We start from the raw sequence: 17,143 nt of genomic DNA, 5'->3' as shown, positions 1-17,143 counted from the left end.
GACGTGTGTTTTAGAAACAATTCTCAATGCAGAGACTGCAGCTGAGGTGAGGGCCAGCATCTTTTACTGAATCATTCAGAAAGTCATTGCCTAGAGTGTCTGCTTTGCTGGCAAAAGACCTGGCAGCCAGAGAGCTCTGGTGTGGGCTGCTCCAGCTGCTTTTCTCTGGCATGACTCTCCTGTGGCTGAGGATCAAAGGAGCAGCACCTTCTGAGCACGCTCTGGCCATCAGCAGGAAGCCCTGAAGCTGCTAGAATGGGAATGTTTGAAGTTACTGGTACACAAATAGCTGTGTCAGTCCAGGTAAACTTTGCAGAGTGCAGGGAAAGTAGAGCTGGAAAGGGGAGTTATTGCCCCTCATACCTGTTGTGTGGACCTGAGGTGGGGGTCAAGTGATGTGAGCTTGAGGGAGCTGTGAAAATAAGTGCACCTGGTGTGTGGTAGCATCCATACAGCAAGGAATTAGTTTCCCTCGCACAGTATTATGGATTGTTCTCATCCATAGGTGAGAGATGAAGCAGTGGGCTGATTTTAATTCCCCTATGCAACCAAAGGAGGCCCAGAGCATTTTGTTCCTCCTAAAACGTTTCCCTGTCAGACTTGAGGTGTGCTAGGAATGCTGAACAGCAGAGCAGTCCCTGATCATGACTTTAGTCCAGATCATGACTTCCCAGTTTAAGGAACGGTTTGAAGAGTTTTAAGTTCTGCATTTCCCCACCCTGACCGGAAATTTGGTGCACCCACAACAGCAGAAGTGTGCCGTCAGCTCAGCCAGCAGCTGTAGGACACTGCTGCTCCCCCTGCCCCCTCTCAGTGACACAGCTGGGAAGCGGCTGTGCTGTGCACCTCGGGATACAGCTGGGACGAGCCGTGGGGGGCTCCTTCCACGGCCTTCCCAGGCGGAGGCAGAGCAGCGTCTAGGAGAAAACTTTCTGTGTTCGTTTCTAAAAAAGAACACATTTATTTAAAACAGCACAGCCGCCGCGGGGCTCTCACAGCTGTTAAGGAGACAGGGGAGGGGGGACCGCCCGGGGCGGCACAAGGCCACGGCCCCGTTAGAACTCGAAGGTGCCGAAGTGTGCGGCGCGGACGCCGGCCTTGGGTTGGGGCTTGTAGCCGATGCGGTCGTTGATGATCTGCTCCCGGCTCTTGTGCTCGGTGCCCAGCGCGATGCCCGCCGCCTCCTCGCCGGCCGCCACCTCCGCCTCCTCCCGCTGCTTCTTGCGGCTCTGCGGGGCGGAGGGGCCGCGTCAGGGCGCGCCGGGGGCCGGGCCAGGCCCGCCCCAGCCAGCCGCCCTCACGAGCCCCACGCACACCTCCAGGTCCTTCCGGACGCCTTCGAACTCCTCGATGTCGTCCAGCTTCAGCTCCAGCCGCGTCGGCTTCCGCCGCAGCATCACTCCCGCCACCGCCTCCCGGCCAGCCCCGCGCGGCGCGGCGCCCCGCCCCTTCCGCTCTGTCCTCAGTTTCTCCCCACCTCTTCCGGTTCACCTCACTATTCCCCGCCTCTTCCTATCTGTCACTTCCGGCTTACCCCGCGCCGCCCGGAAGTGCTCTGTGAGGCGCCGCAGCCATGGCTTCCGTGCGGGCACCGGCGGCGCGCGGCGGGGCTCGGCCAGCCCCCGTGAGGGCGCCCGCGCCGCCCGAGGTAGGGGCCACGGCCTTTGGGTGTCCTTCCTGAATCTCGTAATTTTCTTCATGGGTTCGTTGTGAAGGGAGTGTTCTGATCAAGGGGCGGCCCCCGGCGCACCGCGGGAAGGGAGTTTTGCCTCGCCTGTCCGGGAGCTTGGTGTCAGGAGTGGGAGGAGCTTCGTGGCTTAAAGTTGGGAAGAGAAATTCCACAGAAAAACATCGCCTGAAAGTGAGGCCCAAGCAGGTAGCAGAGGGACAAAAAGGACCCGTTCCGACTTGAGCGCTTTAGTCAAACGTTACATTTTAGCTCTTCTCTTTGTGCTCAGGGTGTGCTCGTGCTGCTCTCACACGATGTCAGGGTCTCTTCGTGCACCCTCAGGCCCTAGCAGATGTTCCTGATGCTGGCACTGCTCTGCTTTGCAGCCAGCGTGCACAGGGAGTCTGACGTTTCTGCTTTTCCTTTGCAGCCCACAAAGAGCAAACCCTCAGAGGAAAGCGATGCTCCCCCTGCCAAGAGAGCGCCCATCTTTTATGGCAGCCTGGAGGAGAAGGAGCGGGAGCGGCTGGCGAAGGGGGAGTCCGGGCTGCTGGGGAAGGAGGGGATGAAGGCCGCCCTCGAGGCCGGCAACATCAACATCAGCAGTGGTGAGAGTGCTCAGCCACCTGTTTTTGCCTTACTCTTGAATTTGACATAATCAGAAGTTTCTCTGATAATCTCCGAGCATAATTTAGAGTTGAGAAGGGGAGGCTTTTGCCTGGAGTGCCAGCTTTCTGTTGGGATCTTCCTGTTGGAGAGGGATCTCCTGTCCAGCTGCTGTCTCCAGTCTGATGGTTTCACTTTGGTTTAGGTGAGGTCTTTGATTTGGAGGATCACATGAGTGAGCGGCAGGCGGAAGTCTTGGCTGAGTTTGAGCGCAGGAAGCGAGCCCGGCAAATCAACGTCTCCACGGATGACTCTGAAGTGAAAGCCTGCCTGCGAGCCCTCGGGGAGCCCATAACGCTCTTTGGAGAAGGTCCTGCAGAGAGGAGGGAGAGGTGCTGTGCCCACCCTTGTGTGTTCCAAAGAGGGAACACTCAGCTTCCCCCAGTTTATCATATTCCTAACGTTTTCCTTGTAGTTGGCATGCAGTGAGTGCTGCCAGTCAGTGATGTTTTGTTACAATATAACAAGGGTTGTCCAGAGGAAAGAATGGCACACAATGAGTATTTGTCAGATTCTATGAGATTTCACCAAGTAAATGCATCTTAATGTGTTTCTTTTCAGATTAAGAAATATCCTCTCAGTGGTTGGCACAGATGCATTAAAAAAGACGAGGAAAGATGATGACAGGTCTAAGAAGTCCAAAGAAGAGGTAATGATTTCTCTTTTTTCCTCAGCGATGAGGGAGATTTATACAATAACCTTTTGGACACTTTATTTTGGTGGTCTCTAAGATGTTCAAGACCTGGTTTTGGTCAGGGTGTGTATTCTTACATCATCCCCTTTTTTCTCTTTTTTTCTATGTTGCCTATTCAGCAGAACTGTATCAATGCATTATCTAAATCAGCAACATTAAGACTGGCTTGTACTTAGCCAAATTCTATGTTGTGCACAGGATATAAAACAGGAGATAGATGTTTGGACTGTTACGTAGTATAGCAAGTTCTTGTTGTTTGTACTGAGGAAGAATAAGCTGTTTACTGCATCCTTTTGCCTTTGATTCATCTTTCTTTCAGCTTCTCCTTTCTTTTTTCTGAGTCCCTGTTTCCATTACTGTTTTGGGGGGCTGATGTAAGAGGAAGTCTAGGATAACTGAACTGAGCAGTATCATGTAAGCTTTTTCTTTGGCTTTGTTCTTTTTCTTACAGTATCAGCAAACCTGGTACCATGAAGGACCACGCAGTCTGAAAACAGCAAGGCTATGGCTTGCTAACTATTCACTTCCCAGGTAAGGAAAACTAACATAAATGAAGGAGAGAAATGCAACCTTTCGTAAACTCTTCACTCTTAATCCCACTGTGGGTAGTGCAGTAAATTTGAGATCAAAAGGATGGATCTAATGGGCTAAAAGATTGAGTTATTAGTGACTTGACTATAGTGTTAGCCCAGTTATGGGGAAGTGAGGGTTTCTAGCAGCAGGGCATGGACAATGTGGACAATTATCGCTCCATCTTTGCTCTTCACAGGGCAGTGAAGCGTCTAGAAGAAGCCCGGCTGCTCAAAGAGATTCCAGAGGCAACCAGGACATCCCAGAGACAGGAGCTACACAAATCCCTGCGAGTAGGTTTGCCATCTGCTCAGCTGCTGTTTTTAACACTTTTTTCCTGATTTCCAAAGAGATCAGAAAGACAGAGCTGCCTGGAGGTGCTGTCCAGATGCATGTAATTTGCTGTGCTGTGCCTGTCATCTCTTGAAGAGCTTTGCATTTTCTCTCTCTTCTAGTGATACACATGTTCTAATTCTGTTTCTGCTGTTATTCAGAGAGACCTACTTTTATTGTCTTCCCATGTTACTGAGGGATGAAGAGACAGACATCCCTGTGTTGACTTGGTTCTTGCCTTTGAAGCTAAAGAAATTGCTTCTTGGATTTGTCACAGATTTAGTTGGTTAGAAAGGAACGGATTGTTTTTCTCATCCTGTACCATGGTCACTATTCCATAAACCCACAGGAAATAATAACCAGCACAGTGATGGAAAATGTGTTTTAGAGTGTCTCTGAGATGTCATTTTTCAAGCATGTTAAGTCAGATTCCTAACTTAACAGGATGGCTCAAGCACACAGTGCTTGTTGCCACTCCAATCCTGTTTACACCCAAATGTGTTAGCTGCCAGTGGGTTTGCTTCTCCTCTAAGAGCACTGCCTGCCCTCATCTTTCTGATTGTGTTCCTTGGATGAGGTGTAGAAAGAGGTGAGAACTGCAGAGTTCTCAGTCAAGGCTTTAGTTGCAAAGCAGGGCTGCAGTGTTATTGGTGGCAAGTACAGTGGGTGGCATACTGAGTGCTAAGCTGTGCCATGGAGCTCTGCTAGCTTCTGTCAGTCACATGAGCTCTGTGGCCCTCATGCTTGGAGCTAGAGAAGCTCTGAGGTAACTTCTCCCTTTGGAAGTGACTTCCCTGTGGCCTCTGACTTCTTCTACCTCAGTCATTGGCCAGGGCTTTCCCTAGGTCATTTGTATTTATTCATTGTTTTCTTCGTATTTGGTTGCAGTCCTTGAATAACTTCTGCAGTCAGATTGGAGATGATCGCCCGCTGTCCTACTGCCACTTCAGCCCCAATTCCAAACTCTTGGCTACTGCCTGTTGGTAAGTTTTCTTTAAAGCATTTACTGTAGGGCATGGGTATCCAGTCTTTTGGCTTGCCTGGGCTGCATTGAGTGATGAGGGGCCTTAGGCCTCGTGTATGTATGTCACTTCGAAAGTAATGCTTCCTATTTATTTCCATGGAAACTACAACAGATACAATGAGCACAGTGACACTGTTTGATAGAGCAAGTTCTCTCCTACACAACGCTATTTTTCTATATAGTCACCACCATTAGCTCTTCATTTTCGCCTGCATGTCACGCTTGTAAAAACCTGCACTAAAGGAAGTGACCACTGTCACTGTGGCACTGCTGAAACACACCACCCACCCCTCACTGTGCCCACATCCACAGTTTGGTCTCCATAAATGTTCCCAAGTGCCAATGAATGTAAGTGGGTTCTGTTTTTTCTCATGGAGGAATTCAGTGATGCACCTTTGCTCCATGTGTGCTTCCACATCAGATGCCATTCTGTCAGACTGCCCCTTACCCACTGCAGAACCCCTTGGTGTAGTTTTGCAGCTTTGTTTGCTAAGTTGCTTGATGTTCCTGTCTGCACTGACTTCTGTTTCTTGTGTTCAACAGGAGTGGACTGTGCAAGCTGTGGTCCGTGCCTGACTGCAACCTTGTTCACACCTTACGAGGTAGAGAATGACTTTCACTGAAATCTTGCATAATTCTTTTGTTCCTCTCTAGGCTGAATTCCTGTACCTGAACTGTTTTGTGACTGAAAGTGTTGTGTTCTTTGAGCAGGCCTTATTGTAGTGAGAGCATCACTCAGGCTGGTGGAGCACATGGGCATGTGTCAGATAGTCCAGAGAAAGTCCTGACCTTTCTCTTAGAGAAAAGACCAGCTGTTATTTCTGTTTCTGGACGATGTTTTATTTTGCTTCATTTCAGAACCTGGTTTGAGTTATTTTGAGCCAAGTATTAGTATTCTTGGCCAGACCGTGTAGTAACAGTGAGGTTCTCTGAACAGTGGGCACAACTTTGACTAATTACAAATCTCTTCATTCACATGTTGAATTTTCACTGTGTTTTGAGGGTTGCAAACCTCAGTGTTTGATATTCTTAATTGGGTGCCACTGGAATAGTAATTTAGTTGTGCAACCTTGCTCAACATGGGAGGACGTGGTGAAAGTATGCTCTGGTACCTGACTAATCAGTAACAAAAGAAATGCTGCTTTTCTGGAGAATCGGTCAAGATTGCGTGGAAGATTTTGGATTTTGATTTTCCTTTCTCTTAAGGACATAGCACCAATGTTGGGGCAATAGTCTTCCATCCCAAAGCCACTGTCTCCCTTGACAAGAAGGACGTTAACTTGGCCTCGTGTGCAGCTGATGGTTCTGTCAAACTCTGGAGCCTTGAAAGGTCAGAATGACACGGGACGTACACAGATGCAGCGCTGTTGTTTGGGGGTTCATCTTGTCTTATGAAACAATGGACATTTACTTTCCTCCTGCAAACACAGCCCTTTATTGTCGCACCAGTGCAGTTCCCAGCCTCAGTATGTATCTCCTTCCTGAGCAGGAAAAGACATCGCCCTGATTAGGGGAAACGAGGTGATGGAAATTGTCTGGAAAGAATCAAGTCAGTGTTGCTGCTGGACATTAGCAACCTGCTAATGCAGCTGGGTGATGGATGGAAGATCTGGAGGTGTTTTTGTTCTGACCTTTCATTTGGGAGAGAATTTCCCTTCTTCAATATTAATATCTGCTCTGTTTGAAAAGTGGAGCGCTGCAGTGCCTCAGGAAGAGGCAGGCAGCTTCGAGATCCTCAGTTCATTACCCTTACCCAAAAGCCGTTGTTTCTAATTGCAGAAGCACGCTTGTGCCAAGCAGCAGTTGTTTATTAGTCTCATGTGACCACGTCTCTTTAGTTACTCTGCTGGGAAGATACTCTTGCTACTGTCAGGTCTTCCACTACAGGCTGCTGAGCTGCTGCTGCATAGCTCTGGGAGAATAAATATTTGCTCTATCCTGCCTGCCCTGGCTTTCTTCAGCATAGCAGAGTTTGCTGCAGTATGGGATGTTCTGTGTAGTGACAGCAAAAATGTTTGTTTCTGCTGTTGAGACTTTCAAATTAACAAAGGGCCTTGTTAATTTTTGAAGCTAATTATTCCAGGAGAATTTACTGCTGAGGTTATGAATGTGGATAAAAGGCTTTCGCTTAGAGCTTTAGCTGTGTGAGCAAAAGGCAGAATTTAGAGTCAGTAGTCAAAACACTGACTTTCTTGTCTGGCCTTATTAAAATCTGTCTTAGTGTGGTCATAGCTGCAAAGGTCTGGCTAGAGCCAGCCACCCCAACCAGTGTCTGATGATTTTCTGTATTTCAGTGATGAGCCAGTGGCAGATATTGAAGGACACAGCATGAGAGTGGCACGTGTGATGTGGCACCCTTCTGGGAGGTTCCTGGGCACTACATGGTAAGGAGATTTTGTTGGGTTTTCTTTGTTTAAGATGTTATTACCCGCAGTCACTGGGATTCCTGAAAGAGTTCCTTTCTCTGCACCTCATGTGAGACCCAGCTGGAAATAGTGTCCGCTGAGGTAAGAAAATATTTGCTGTTCTCCTTGGAGATTTCCAGCTGCCAGAGAAGCAGCCCACTGGCTGCTGCTGCCTCCTGAGTGAGTGTGGGATGGGAGGTGGACTGAGGAGGTGGACAGTGGTGCTGAGGGATAGGGGGACTGCACTGGAGCTGAGTGGTGCAAAGGTGATCTGAAAATCCAGTTCCAGAAACAGAAATGGTTTTCATTGGATTTCAGTGGATTTCAGTGAGATACCCCCACTGTGACAGTAAGGATGACGATCCTTCTAAGTGAGGCTGTTCCACTCCATTCTTCCTTCCTTCCATTTCAGTTTTAAAATTATACAAAGTGGACCAAACATTCTCTGCTCTTGTATGAATCATCTTGTGGCAGTTAGTCATAACTGTTTCTTCCCCTTTCCTTTTGTGTGGCTCTCTCACGCCATCTGGGCTCCACACTAGCAGCTGAAAAGGGAATGGCACTTGAACAGGGCACACGTGGTTTTTGTATCTCTTCACCCATCAATAGCTGAGCATCATGCATTGTGTGATCCCTTCGGGGTTTAAGGATGCCACACTGATGTGGAAGTAGGGAAGCTCTCTGCTTTCCCAGGGGTGTGCTGAGGATCTCTGAGTTTTTAAGGTTTACAGTCTCATTCCTGTCTGTCTTCCTAATGCTCAATGGACCAGGCAAAGTGACTGTCCTGGCAGCTGGTATGTGTGTGCCTGTTTCAAATAGGATTATACAATCAGATTTTAATGCTTTTTTTTTTTTTTTTTTTTTTTTAACAGCTATGATCACTCATGGCGCCTGTGGGACTTGGAAGCTCAGGAAGAGATTCTCCATCAGGAGGGGCACAGCAAAGGGGTCTATGACATCGCCTTTCACACGGATGGGTCTCTTGCTGGGACTGGGTGAGTTTGTTTGCATCAGAACTGTGAAACATGGTGAAACAATTACCAAGGCTTTGTTGCTCACTGATTCCAAAAGCCCCAGTATGGGTGTTGTGTCAGCTGCTGAAGTCTGGTGGGTGATGGTGTTTGTGCTCTCTCTTCTCAGTGGACTGGATGCTTTTGGCCGAGTGTGGGACTTGCGCACCGGACGTTGCATCATGTTTCTGGAAGGCCACCTGAAGGAGATCTATGGACTTAACTTCTCCCCGAATGGGTAAGAAAAAGAAGCTTGTACAATTTGTGTGGGAGCTCTGAGTACAAAGCCAAGCTTTCAACGCATTCTTCCTTGACTCCTTGGCAGATACCACGTTGCAACTGGCAGCGGTGACAATACTTGCAAGGTGTGGGACCTCCGCCAGAGGAAGTGCATCTACACCATTCCTGCCCATCAGAACCTGGTGACTGGGGTGAAATTTGAACGTAAGTATCTCCTGTCTGATGTTCCTTATTCCTGCCTTTCCTGTACTGAGGTAGCGGGGCATAGGGCAACTCAAAAACTTCATCCTTAGATCAGGAGGATCTGTACTGGGTAGTGGTAGAAGACTTGTCACGTTTTTATTTGCAAAACTCATTTCTCCCTTTTTCTCCTCCTTAACTGCAGCCAATCACGGTAACTTCCTGCTGACAGGCGCTTATGATAACACCGCGAAGATCTGGACTCACCCTGGCTGGTCCCCTCTGAAAACACTGGCTGGTCATGAGGGAAAGGTGATGGGACTGGATATCAGCCTCGATGGCCAGCTGATAGCTACGTGCTCCTATGACAGAACCTTCAAGTTGTGGACAGCAGAATAGCTCAGAGGTGCTGCTGATGAACTGGGACAGAGATGTGAATAATGGCTTTGAACTAAGGCTTGCTTTTTTTATATTAAATTTTAAAAAAAGAAAAGGAATTGGCTGTTGCAACATGTATTGCAGTGACTGTGGTCAGCAGCTGGTCTTTGTTCTTGGTTGAGGCGGTTTTGAAGCATCTGTGTCAGCCGGGGCTTGGTTGGAGCCAAAGCTGGGATGATGTTCTTCCACTTTTTAGGACTTTTGTTTTAAATTGCAGATAGTGGTTTTTCTGCAGTAATCTGGAGGTGAACCGCCTTCTTCCACCTCCCTTCCAAAACAGGCTCACAGGTTTGCTCCAGTCTGTTTCGTGCATTTGTAGGTAGCCACACAGCACTTCATGTATGGTGTGTTGTATGTCCTCTGCTTGCTTACCTTCTGTTTTTCAGGACAGCAGTCTGTGTCTTCAAAAAATAAAAGCAGAGTTAGCTGTTAGAGGAGAGTGTACCTCAGTTCCTCTGCCTCTGCAAGTTGGTGTCTGAGCGTAGAGGCCTGTCTCTGCTTTGCTTCCACTTGCAGTGGATGTTGAAGGCCAAAGAAATTTTCAGTGCACCATGTCAGACATCTCATGTCACAGCTCCTTGAGCTGTCTCACAAATGGGGTGTTTCAGATCTCCCGTTGAAGGTTTTGATGTGTCTCACCTGCTTCATTGTAGGATTGTCTCGTTCTAAATTCCACTGTGAGGAAACTTCTTATTTGTTGTTTATTCTTTAAACTGAAGTTTTCAAATGCGTTCTAGAAAGTCAAAACATGACTTGAACATCTGACTGAGAAATGGGCGAATTACAGGGATGCTGTGATACACGGTTTGATTTCTGTCTGTCTTAAAATATTTTCAGGAGAAAAGAGAACGCGTTCATCTCTCCTTTTGCACCTGGAGAGCAGCAATCCATGGTCCCTGGGGAACAGACTCAGTGCTGTTCTCAACATTTGCAGCGGGGGACATCAAAAACCCACTCAAGAGTTACTTCCCTTCTTCTAGCAGAGGGCTGTGTGCTCTCTCCTGCCTTCCAGAAGCATGGTGGCATCAGCCATGTGCTGCATGCTCTTTCTTATTTATTCCCAGGAAAAATGTTAACAGACTTGAGGCCAGGAAATAGCACAAAAACCATATTTAGTTGCTGTGTTGTCTTGCGTAAGCCTAAATATCCAGCTCTGTGTTCTCAAACCCCTTCTCAGATATCGTTTGAAGGGGCTGTCCAAACCAAGCAGCTTTGTGCACGATGCCAGTGGCACAGACAGGGACCTCCCTGCCCATAAGGGACAAGCTCCTGGGCTGTTTCTCAGCAGGCTGCCAGTTGTGGGACAATCCTTACCCAGTGCTTGGCCTGCTCCCACCTGGACAGCAGCGTCCTTCTAGCTGGCTTAGGATGAAATGTTGGACACCAGTGAATGTTCTGCATTTACAGTCGCGTTGTTCCTGCGGTGCTGATGCCGGTGCAGGATTGCTGTCAGGCTGTGCTCAGCCCCATTCAGCAGGACGAAGAACTGGAGGGAGGAGAGGAGGCTGAGCATTCCCTGCCTGATGCCCTGGCATGCTGCAGAGCTGCCTGCCACTTGGGAACACGCTGTCCAGACGTGAGCCAACCCTGCAGAACATGGAGCCAGATGTGTCACAGCAGCTAAATACACGCTGTTCATCCCTGGAGTCCTCTGCAGGCACCGTGCTGTGAGCTGGCTCAGCAGTGCTGATTTAAATCTGATCCAGGGAGAGACAGAGATCCCCCGTTTCTTCTCACAGTGATGAAGTCCCAGGTTGGTTGTTCCTCCTCCTCCTCACAGTAAAAGCAGCTTTCCTGGTGCAGGAGGAGTGCTCTGATGAGGCACTCAGACCTGAGAAACGACGCAGGGATGGCATGTGCTTTCTCATAGCTCATTTCTCCTCCGCTGGCTCCCTTTACAGCCAGGTTGTGTGGAGGTTTTGTGACTAAAGTACACACTGGTCTTTCAGGAGTGAGAATTTGGCCAGAATGCATAACTGATTTGGCTTTTCTTCTAGCCAGCTCTAGCTGCTTCCCACCACCTACAAGCAAACAGTAAGCAATACATCGCCTGTGCACCACAGCTCAGCTGCATCGCGGCTCTGCAGGCACGAGGTCACCCAGTGCCCGCTGTCAGCGGAAGAATTTGGGGATCGGATCCCCATGGACAATCTCTGCTGGGAAGGATCCTACAGTCACAGCACTGCCACCTCCTCCAGCTCCAGCTCCTCGCGGTGCCTCAGCTGCAGCACGTGGATCCCTGAGTGAAAGCTGGCACAGAGCAGCGTGGAGCTGTCGCAGGCGGCCAGCGAGGCCAGCGGTCCTGCTCCCTGCAGGCATGCAGTGGCCAGGCAAGCTGAGGAGGGAAGAGAAAAGTCACTTGGGACACCAAGCAAGAGGAAAGGTGAGTGAGAGAGAAGGGAAGTTTTAACATGGGAGATCATCAGATCTTTATTTTTTATCCTATTTTGACTTGGTGCATGTAGGGAGGTGCTTAGCCACAGTGAGCATATAACACCAATGAATTTTGCTGGACCCAGTGCAGAGCACATCTGTGACCCTTCCCCAAAGGCACTGCCTCTGCACGAGCAGTGAGACAACAAACCCGTGCTGCAGCGGGGCCTGGCAGGAAGCAGCTTTGTGTCTTGGAGGACTCTTGTGAGGACCCAGCCCTCAGCCAACCCTCCGGCACGCAGAGATTCCCATTCAAGAGGATGAGCACAGCTGCCCCCTCCACGCTCCAGTGCAATTTCTTTTCCTTCTGACTTTCTCCTCCTAAGGGAAACCCTGGAGTTCCCCTGTTCCTTTTGATTTTCGTTTGTCTTTCACTGCTGAACTTGGACATCTTTAACAGCCATCTCATCGTTGCTTCCCATTAGTTCAAGGAGGATGCCCATCACCTCCAGCCTTGGTCACCCAGACACTTGTCTTTGCCGGAGGGCAGACATGAGTTGCTCTGGTGCTCATCTCCCCCTGCCCCGTGGCTGCATGAAAATCCAGAGCTGGCAGGCACACCGCCGTGCACTCATCACCCCAGGGAGAAGCAGCCGGTCCTGTTACCCAGGGCAGCGCCCTGCCTACCTCCGGTGTCCCGGTCCCAGACCTTCACTTTGCTGTCGTGCGAGGATGTGGCAATGCTGGGGGGGAGAGCAGGGCCCTGTGGGAGGAAGACGCACGAGGCCATGGTCTGCAGATGCCCTCTGTACTCGCGCACTCTGCTCCTGGTCTGCCGTAGGTCCCACAGCTGCAAGGCAACAAGCAGTGCTCAGAGCTCGGGCTGTCAACACGGAGCGGTTTTACAGAGAGAGGAAGGTGGGTTTGGTTAAAGAGCTCCTCAGAGCACATCTCTGCCTTTATCCTTCATCCCCACCAACGCCCACATCCCACAGCACTTCAAAACCCCAAACCAGCACTTCACGCCCCAAAAAGTTTTCACTGTTTATCCAAACATGCACCTGCAAACTGAAACAAAATCCCAATGCTTTAACAAGGAAGAGTTTTGCTGCTGCAGAAGGCTGATTGAAGGGATGGACAGGGAGGAACCAAGCTCCAGCCTGACCGGTGGCACCAGGTAAGGCCGAAGCAGTGAGAGCTTTGCTCTGCTGCAGGCAGAGCCCTGGAGCACCAACCTGCTGCCCTCTGCCCTGTGCTGTGGAGATGGAGAGAAAAAGGAGGTGGACTGGGTGTCCTGCAGACTCACGGTTGCTTCGCAGCCCTCCCCGGCAAAGCCACTGCTGCTGCTGAGGCAGTAGCGCCCGTCCTGGCTCACGTCGCAGCTCGTCTGGATGTGCTGCTTGCCTGGGAACGTGTGTGCCACCCGCAGCTCCCGGCTGTCCCACATCCTGGAAGCAACGAGAGTGGGGATGGAGGCATGGAGGCATTACTGCACCCTCGGCGCCCTCCCTGCAGCCCCGCTGCACTCCTGCACTTTGCCACCACGAAGCCTTTCTACAAGCTGTATCCCAGGCTGCAACTCCCCTCTCTGCGGCTGCCTGGAAGGATTTACCTGATGGTTTTATCCTCTGATGTCTGGATGACGTAGGGCTCCCCAGGGACCCAGCACAGATGTGTTACCTGCAGAGGGGAAGGGTTGGGTGGCGGTGTTGCTAGGATTTGTGCTTCCTTAGCAGGCAGGGAGGCACCAGCAGCTCAGCAGGACACAGTGCCATGGGAACAGGGGTACCCCGGGCACCAGAAGATCCCTTTGTCCACTGCTTAGCAGGTGCAGGAGGGAATTAATACATCACCATACATCTGTGGGTGCCTTTGTGCTACTGGAGGAGAGCGAAACCAGCCTCAAGCTGTGATCTCCAGAAGCATCAACCAATCTTTGCTGTGTCTCATGGGCTTAGTGCAGTGCCGAACTTGGGGCAAATTCACTCTATGGGGCTTTGCACGCGAGGGACTGAAGCAGGCAGCGAGTTGCTATTATGGGATGCAAAGAACCAGGGGCTCCTACCAGGTTCCTGGAGAGGGCAGCTCTGCACAGGCACTCTCCAGTCTCCACGTCCCATTTGCGAACGGTGTTGTCTCGTGAACCTGTGCACAGCCGAGATGCATCTGCAAGAGCAAGTCAGCATGCAAACAGTGCCATGCTACAGAACCGCTGCCCGGGGAACAGGAGCGTGCTGCTCCTCACCCGGGCTCACAGCCAGTCCAGTAACGACCAGGTCATGTCCTGGGAAGCGCTGCCTCAACCCTGAGGTCCCGTGAAGCTCCCACATCATTACTGTCCTGTCCCGAGATGCGCTGAAGACTCTGTTGGAATCGTGGGTGCAGGTGACCTGCCGAGGAGCAGAGGGAGAAACGAGTTGTGCCCCGGCCCGGCCATGCACAGGGAAAGCACAGCTGCTGAGGCCGGTCTGCTTCCTGCCCGTGGCAGCACCGTGACAACAGATGCTCCTGACAAGAAGGGATTGGTGCTGAGGTTGGAGAGAGATCCCCAGCTCAGCAGTGCGCTGCCCAGAGCCACTCGTGCTGCAATGACTGCCTGCTGCCCCAGACAGCTCCTGGTGAGCAGCAAAAGGGAAACGCTGGCGGTTCCCATCACTGTCCCTGTGACACAGCTACAGAGACACGAGGATGAACCCACTTCCCTGGGGTGAGTGCAGAGCTGCTGAGCTGCCCGGCTCGGGTGGCACAGAGTCAGGTAATTCCCTGTATGGCAGCACAGCAATAAATGCTTCATGTCTTGTACTGGGTTTCTTGCAGGAATAAGCAAAAGCACGTTCCTGACACAGAGACACCTCGCTGCAACGTTTGGAACCCTGCTTTGAAGCCCTTGTGCTAGAACATCCTGAAAGGAGACGCTGGAATGGGCACCGTGTTGTACCTCATCCCCCTTCCATCCTCAGAAAATAAATTTTATGGGAAAAAGAAAACTTTCCTAGAAACCCAAACAAGCGCTTTGCACAGTCATTGTGAGCGCTGGGATGAACAGAACAGGAGAAGGAGAAGGGCAGGGGACTGCTGGGTGCTGCCTGGTCACCCCGACAGCACAGAGCAAGTGCTCTGCAGATGCCGGGCTGCCACTCCGCCGCTCCTGTTCCCAGTTTCTGGCAGGGGCAGGAGACCCCGGCCGTGCTCCCTGACGCTCACCTTGGTGACCTCGTGCTCGTGGCTGACGAAGCGCCCCAGCACAGCTCCGGATCTCCAGTTACAGACAGCCACGCTCTGCGAGAGCCGGGGGAAGGAAGTCAGCAAAGGGAGCGGGACGGGACAGAAGGCTCCCGCACAGCCTTGGTTTGTGTCACACCGAGCCCAAGCTCAAAGAGATCCTTCTGTTTCTGAGCTCCTACAGCAAGCACAACCGTCTTCAGAGCGTGTCCCACCCTCCCTGCCACTACCTCCTCCTGTACCGTACCTTGTCCTTTCCTCCTGACACGCACAGCTCCGCTCTGACAGCAGCCACGCAGGTCACCGCGTCGGTGTGCGCTGGGCTGTGCCGCTCCGCTGCTGCACTGCGTCCTGGCCTTCCCATGGAGCCCTCAGCCCTGCAAGCGGCACAGGGACAGCGGCAGTGTGTTTTAAGGTCAGGTATTAGGGCAAATTTCTTATCAGAAAGAGTGGAGAGGCAGTGGCACAGGCTGCCCCGGGGGTTGGAGGGGTCACCATCCATGGAGGTGTTCAGGAAACGTGGAGATGCGGCGCTGAGGGACGCGGTCGGTGGTGGGGATGGATCGGGGTTGGGCTTGGGGATCTTAGAGATCTTTTCCAACTGGAATGATTTTGTGATCCTATGATTAAGGGCAGACCTTTCAGCCTCCAGAGCGAGCAGGGAGTGTGAGTGGTCACACCAACATGCTCAGCCACTGCTGTGAGTTACGTTTTGGATCTCAGCCCCGCAGAGGAGCCAGGCAGCAGCAAGGCTCGAAAACAAAGATCCGATCCCTACATTCAGTACTGAAACGAAACCCACATGCTTGATATATTCCCCATTCATCCAGCCCCTCTAGTAACTCCAGATATGACCACCTGAGGTTGCTTTACCCGTACGTGGCCGTGTGCAAGCTGATCTTGCTCTGCAGTTTCCCCATCCCACTGCTGAACACAGCATCAGCTGTGGGCGGCAGCACGGAGCATCACAATGCCGGGCTCAGGCACTTGCTGCTGGGACAGGGCTGGACGCGAGGAGACGCGGCGTGGCCAGCGCTGCAGAGAGATTTATTTCTGCTGCTCGCACGTCCAGGATGAAGGGCTCCTCCCCCTCCTCGAGGGTCACGTCCTGGGGAACGTCTGCCCCGTGCGTGACACCGCCCGCGCTCACAGACAGAGGGCAGCCACCGACAAACCCGGTTCAATGGCAGCGAATTACCGCGTCCAGTAATTGGATTCTTTGCAGATCAAGATGTACCAATTGGATTTAGTCTGCATTAGGCGTACGCTAGCGCTCCCATCTTCTGGACAGGTAGTCTGCTGCCAAGAGAAGGTCAGAAGAAAACCCAGCTCCTCTTGGTTCTGGGGAAGAAAACGCGAGCACTGGGTCTGCGCAGAGTCTTGGAAGCCCCATGCCGGCAGCACTCAGCAGGGGTCGGTGGCATTCCACAACACATTCCCCTTCTAATTTTACCCTGGCAGCCTCTGTGATTAGCAATTAGTAATACCAGCTAATCTCAGCCTGCTCTATCCGTGAGCCTCGCATGTTCCGAAGGTGCAGAGAACGGTCCATCGCCCAGCTCCGGGGCAGCGTCCGTCGCTCACTCACTGCCTTCCACCAGAACGCGCTTCCAAAGAGCTTCGGGGCACCGGGAACAAAAGTGGTTTTTCTGTGACAGCAGGAGAATGCTGGAAGCCGTTTCTCCTGCAAGACAAAACGCCAGGAGATGCTAAGGCTTAAATTCCGACTTAAATTCCGGCTCTCGCTTGGGCTGCTGCATCAACTGTGCCCACGTCCCCTTTGTCCTGGTAGCACAGCCATCCTCCCATCCTCCCATCCCTCCTGCCCCCACGGCTGCAGGGATTGCAGCGCCGTGCCCGGCAGAGCCGTGTCCTCCCGCCCTCTGCAAGAAGAGCGGATCCTTCTGGGTCCTGCAGGACCTTTGTGTTCCGTGGGTGGGGCCGCACCGCTCCGCAGCTTTCCGATGCGTTTGCCACGAACGTGCTCGCTGCCAAAGCCCCTTTCACAGCACAGAGCAATGTCGCGACACCGCGGCGACACCCGCGCGGCGGAACGAGGGAACGCGGCGCCCGCAGCGCTGACACCGACGCGCAGCAGCGGTTTCCCCGCACGCACCTTCCCCGTCGCTACGGGCCTGGCGGATCCCGCGTACGTCCGAAGGATGCCGGCAGGGGCCGTGCTTCCCGCAGCCCCACAACCGCCCCACAGCGCGCTGCCCCCGAGCGGCTGCCGGGAGCGCCGGGAACCGCCGCCTCGCACTCACCGCGGCCGCTCCGTGTCCCCGCTCCGTGTCCCCGCTCCGTGTCCCCGCTCCGTGT

General features: G+C 52.0%; 4 protein-coding genes across 9 annotated transcripts in view; 2 read left to right on the top strand and 2 right to left on the bottom strand.

The window, feature by feature from the left end:
- On the bottom strand, positions 938-1,478 carry CDC26 (cell division cycle 26). Its single transcript, XM_021414414.1, has 2 exons — positions 1,317-1,478; positions 938-1,229 (listed from the first exon to the last, which is right to left on the bottom strand). Exons 1-2 carry the CDS (start codon positions 1,395-1,397, stop codon positions 1,056-1,058), a joined length of 255 nt encoding a protein of 84 aa, XP_021270089.1. The 5' UTR covers positions 1,398-1,478; the 3' UTR covers positions 938-1,055.
- Positions 1,499-9,284, top strand: PRPF4 (pre-mRNA processing factor 4). The gene is made up of 14 exons (XM_021414402.1): positions 1,499-1,648; positions 2,100-2,277; positions 2,481-2,667; positions 2,897-2,984; positions 3,481-3,560; positions 3,799-3,892; positions 4,821-4,915; positions 5,500-5,558; positions 6,163-6,286; positions 7,251-7,340; positions 8,234-8,356; positions 8,502-8,609; positions 8,697-8,815; positions 8,997-9,284. Exons 1-14 carry the CDS (start codon positions 1,574-1,576, stop codon positions 9,188-9,190), a joined length of 1,614 nt encoding a protein of 537 aa, XP_021270077.1. The 5' UTR covers positions 1,499-1,573; the 3' UTR covers positions 9,191-9,284.
- WDR31 (WD repeat domain 31) lies at positions 9,350-17,143 on the bottom strand. Of its 6 annotated transcripts, XM_021414407.1 has the most exons (11): positions 17,089-17,143; positions 16,023-16,508; positions 15,698-15,859; positions 15,072-15,201; positions 14,807-14,881; positions 13,848-13,992; positions 13,668-13,768; positions 13,215-13,282; positions 12,909-13,050; positions 12,290-12,452; positions 9,350-11,564 (listed from the first exon to the last, which is right to left on the bottom strand). In XM_021414407.1, the coding sequence occupies exons 3-11, from the start codon at positions 15,742-15,744 to the stop codon at positions 11,404-11,406; spliced, it is 1,032 nt and encodes a 343-aa protein (XP_021270082.1). In that variant the 5' UTR covers positions 15,745-15,859; positions 16,023-16,508; positions 17,089-17,143; the 3' UTR covers positions 9,350-11,403. The 6 variants fall into 6 exon arrangements, with proteins under 6 accessions (XP_021270082.1, XP_021270083.1, XP_021270081.1 ...); XM_021414408.1 differs by having other exon boundaries at positions 15,683-16,508; XM_021414406.1 differs by having other exon boundaries at positions 15,698-16,508.
- Positions 16,843-17,143, top strand: part of BSPRY (B-box and SPRY domain containing) — a 7,560-nt gene continuing 7,259 nt past the window's right edge. Inside the window, exon 1 of the mRNA XM_021414142.1 lies at positions 16,843-16,973. Within this exon, the coding sequence (XP_021269817.1) occupies positions 16,843-16,973 (131 nt within the window). The remainder of the gene's footprint in view (positions 16,974-17,143) is intronic.

Source organism: Numida meleagris, chromosome 16, assembly GCF_002078875.1.
Source record: "Numida meleagris isolate 19003 breed g44 Domestic line chromosome 16, NumMel1.0, whole genome shotgun sequence".
NCBI lineage: Eukaryota > Metazoa > Chordata > Aves > Galliformes > Numididae > Numida > Numida meleagris.
This window is presented reverse-complemented; position numbering and strand designations above follow the sequence as displayed.

Coding starts and splice junctions, on each gene's coding strand:
- CDC26 (XM_021414414.1), bottom strand. CDS start 1,397: ATGCTGCGGCGGAAGCCGACGCGGCTGGAGCTGAAGCTGGACGACATC. Junction 1,230..1,316: donor GCGTCCGGAAGGACCTGGAG/GTGTGCGTGGGG, acceptor TCCGCCCCGCAG/AGCCGCAAGAAGCAGCGGGA.
- PRPF4 (XM_021414402.1), top strand. CDS start 1,574: ATGGCTTCCGTGCGGGCACCGGCGGCGCGCGGCGGGGCTCGGCCAGCC. Junction 1,649..2,099: donor GGGCGCCCGCGCCGCCCGAG/GTAGGGGCCACG, acceptor TTTCCTTTGCAG/CCCACAAAGAGCAAACCCTC. Junction 2,278..2,480: donor CAACATCAACATCAGCAGTG/GTGAGAGTGCTC, acceptor ACTTTGGTTTAG/GTGAGGTCTTTGATTTGGAG.
- WDR31 (XM_021414403.1), bottom strand. CDS start 15,326: ATGGATGGTGACCCCTCCAACCCCCGGGGCAGCCTGTGCCACTGCCTC. Junction 13,993..14,806: donor ACGAGCACGAGGTCACCAAG/GTGAGCGTCAGG, acceptor GCTCCTCGGCAG/GTCACCTGCACCCACGATTC. Junction 13,051..13,214: donor TCAGAGGATAAAACCATCAG/GTAAATCCTTCC, acceptor CGTTGCTTCCAG/GATGTGGGACAGCCGGGAGC.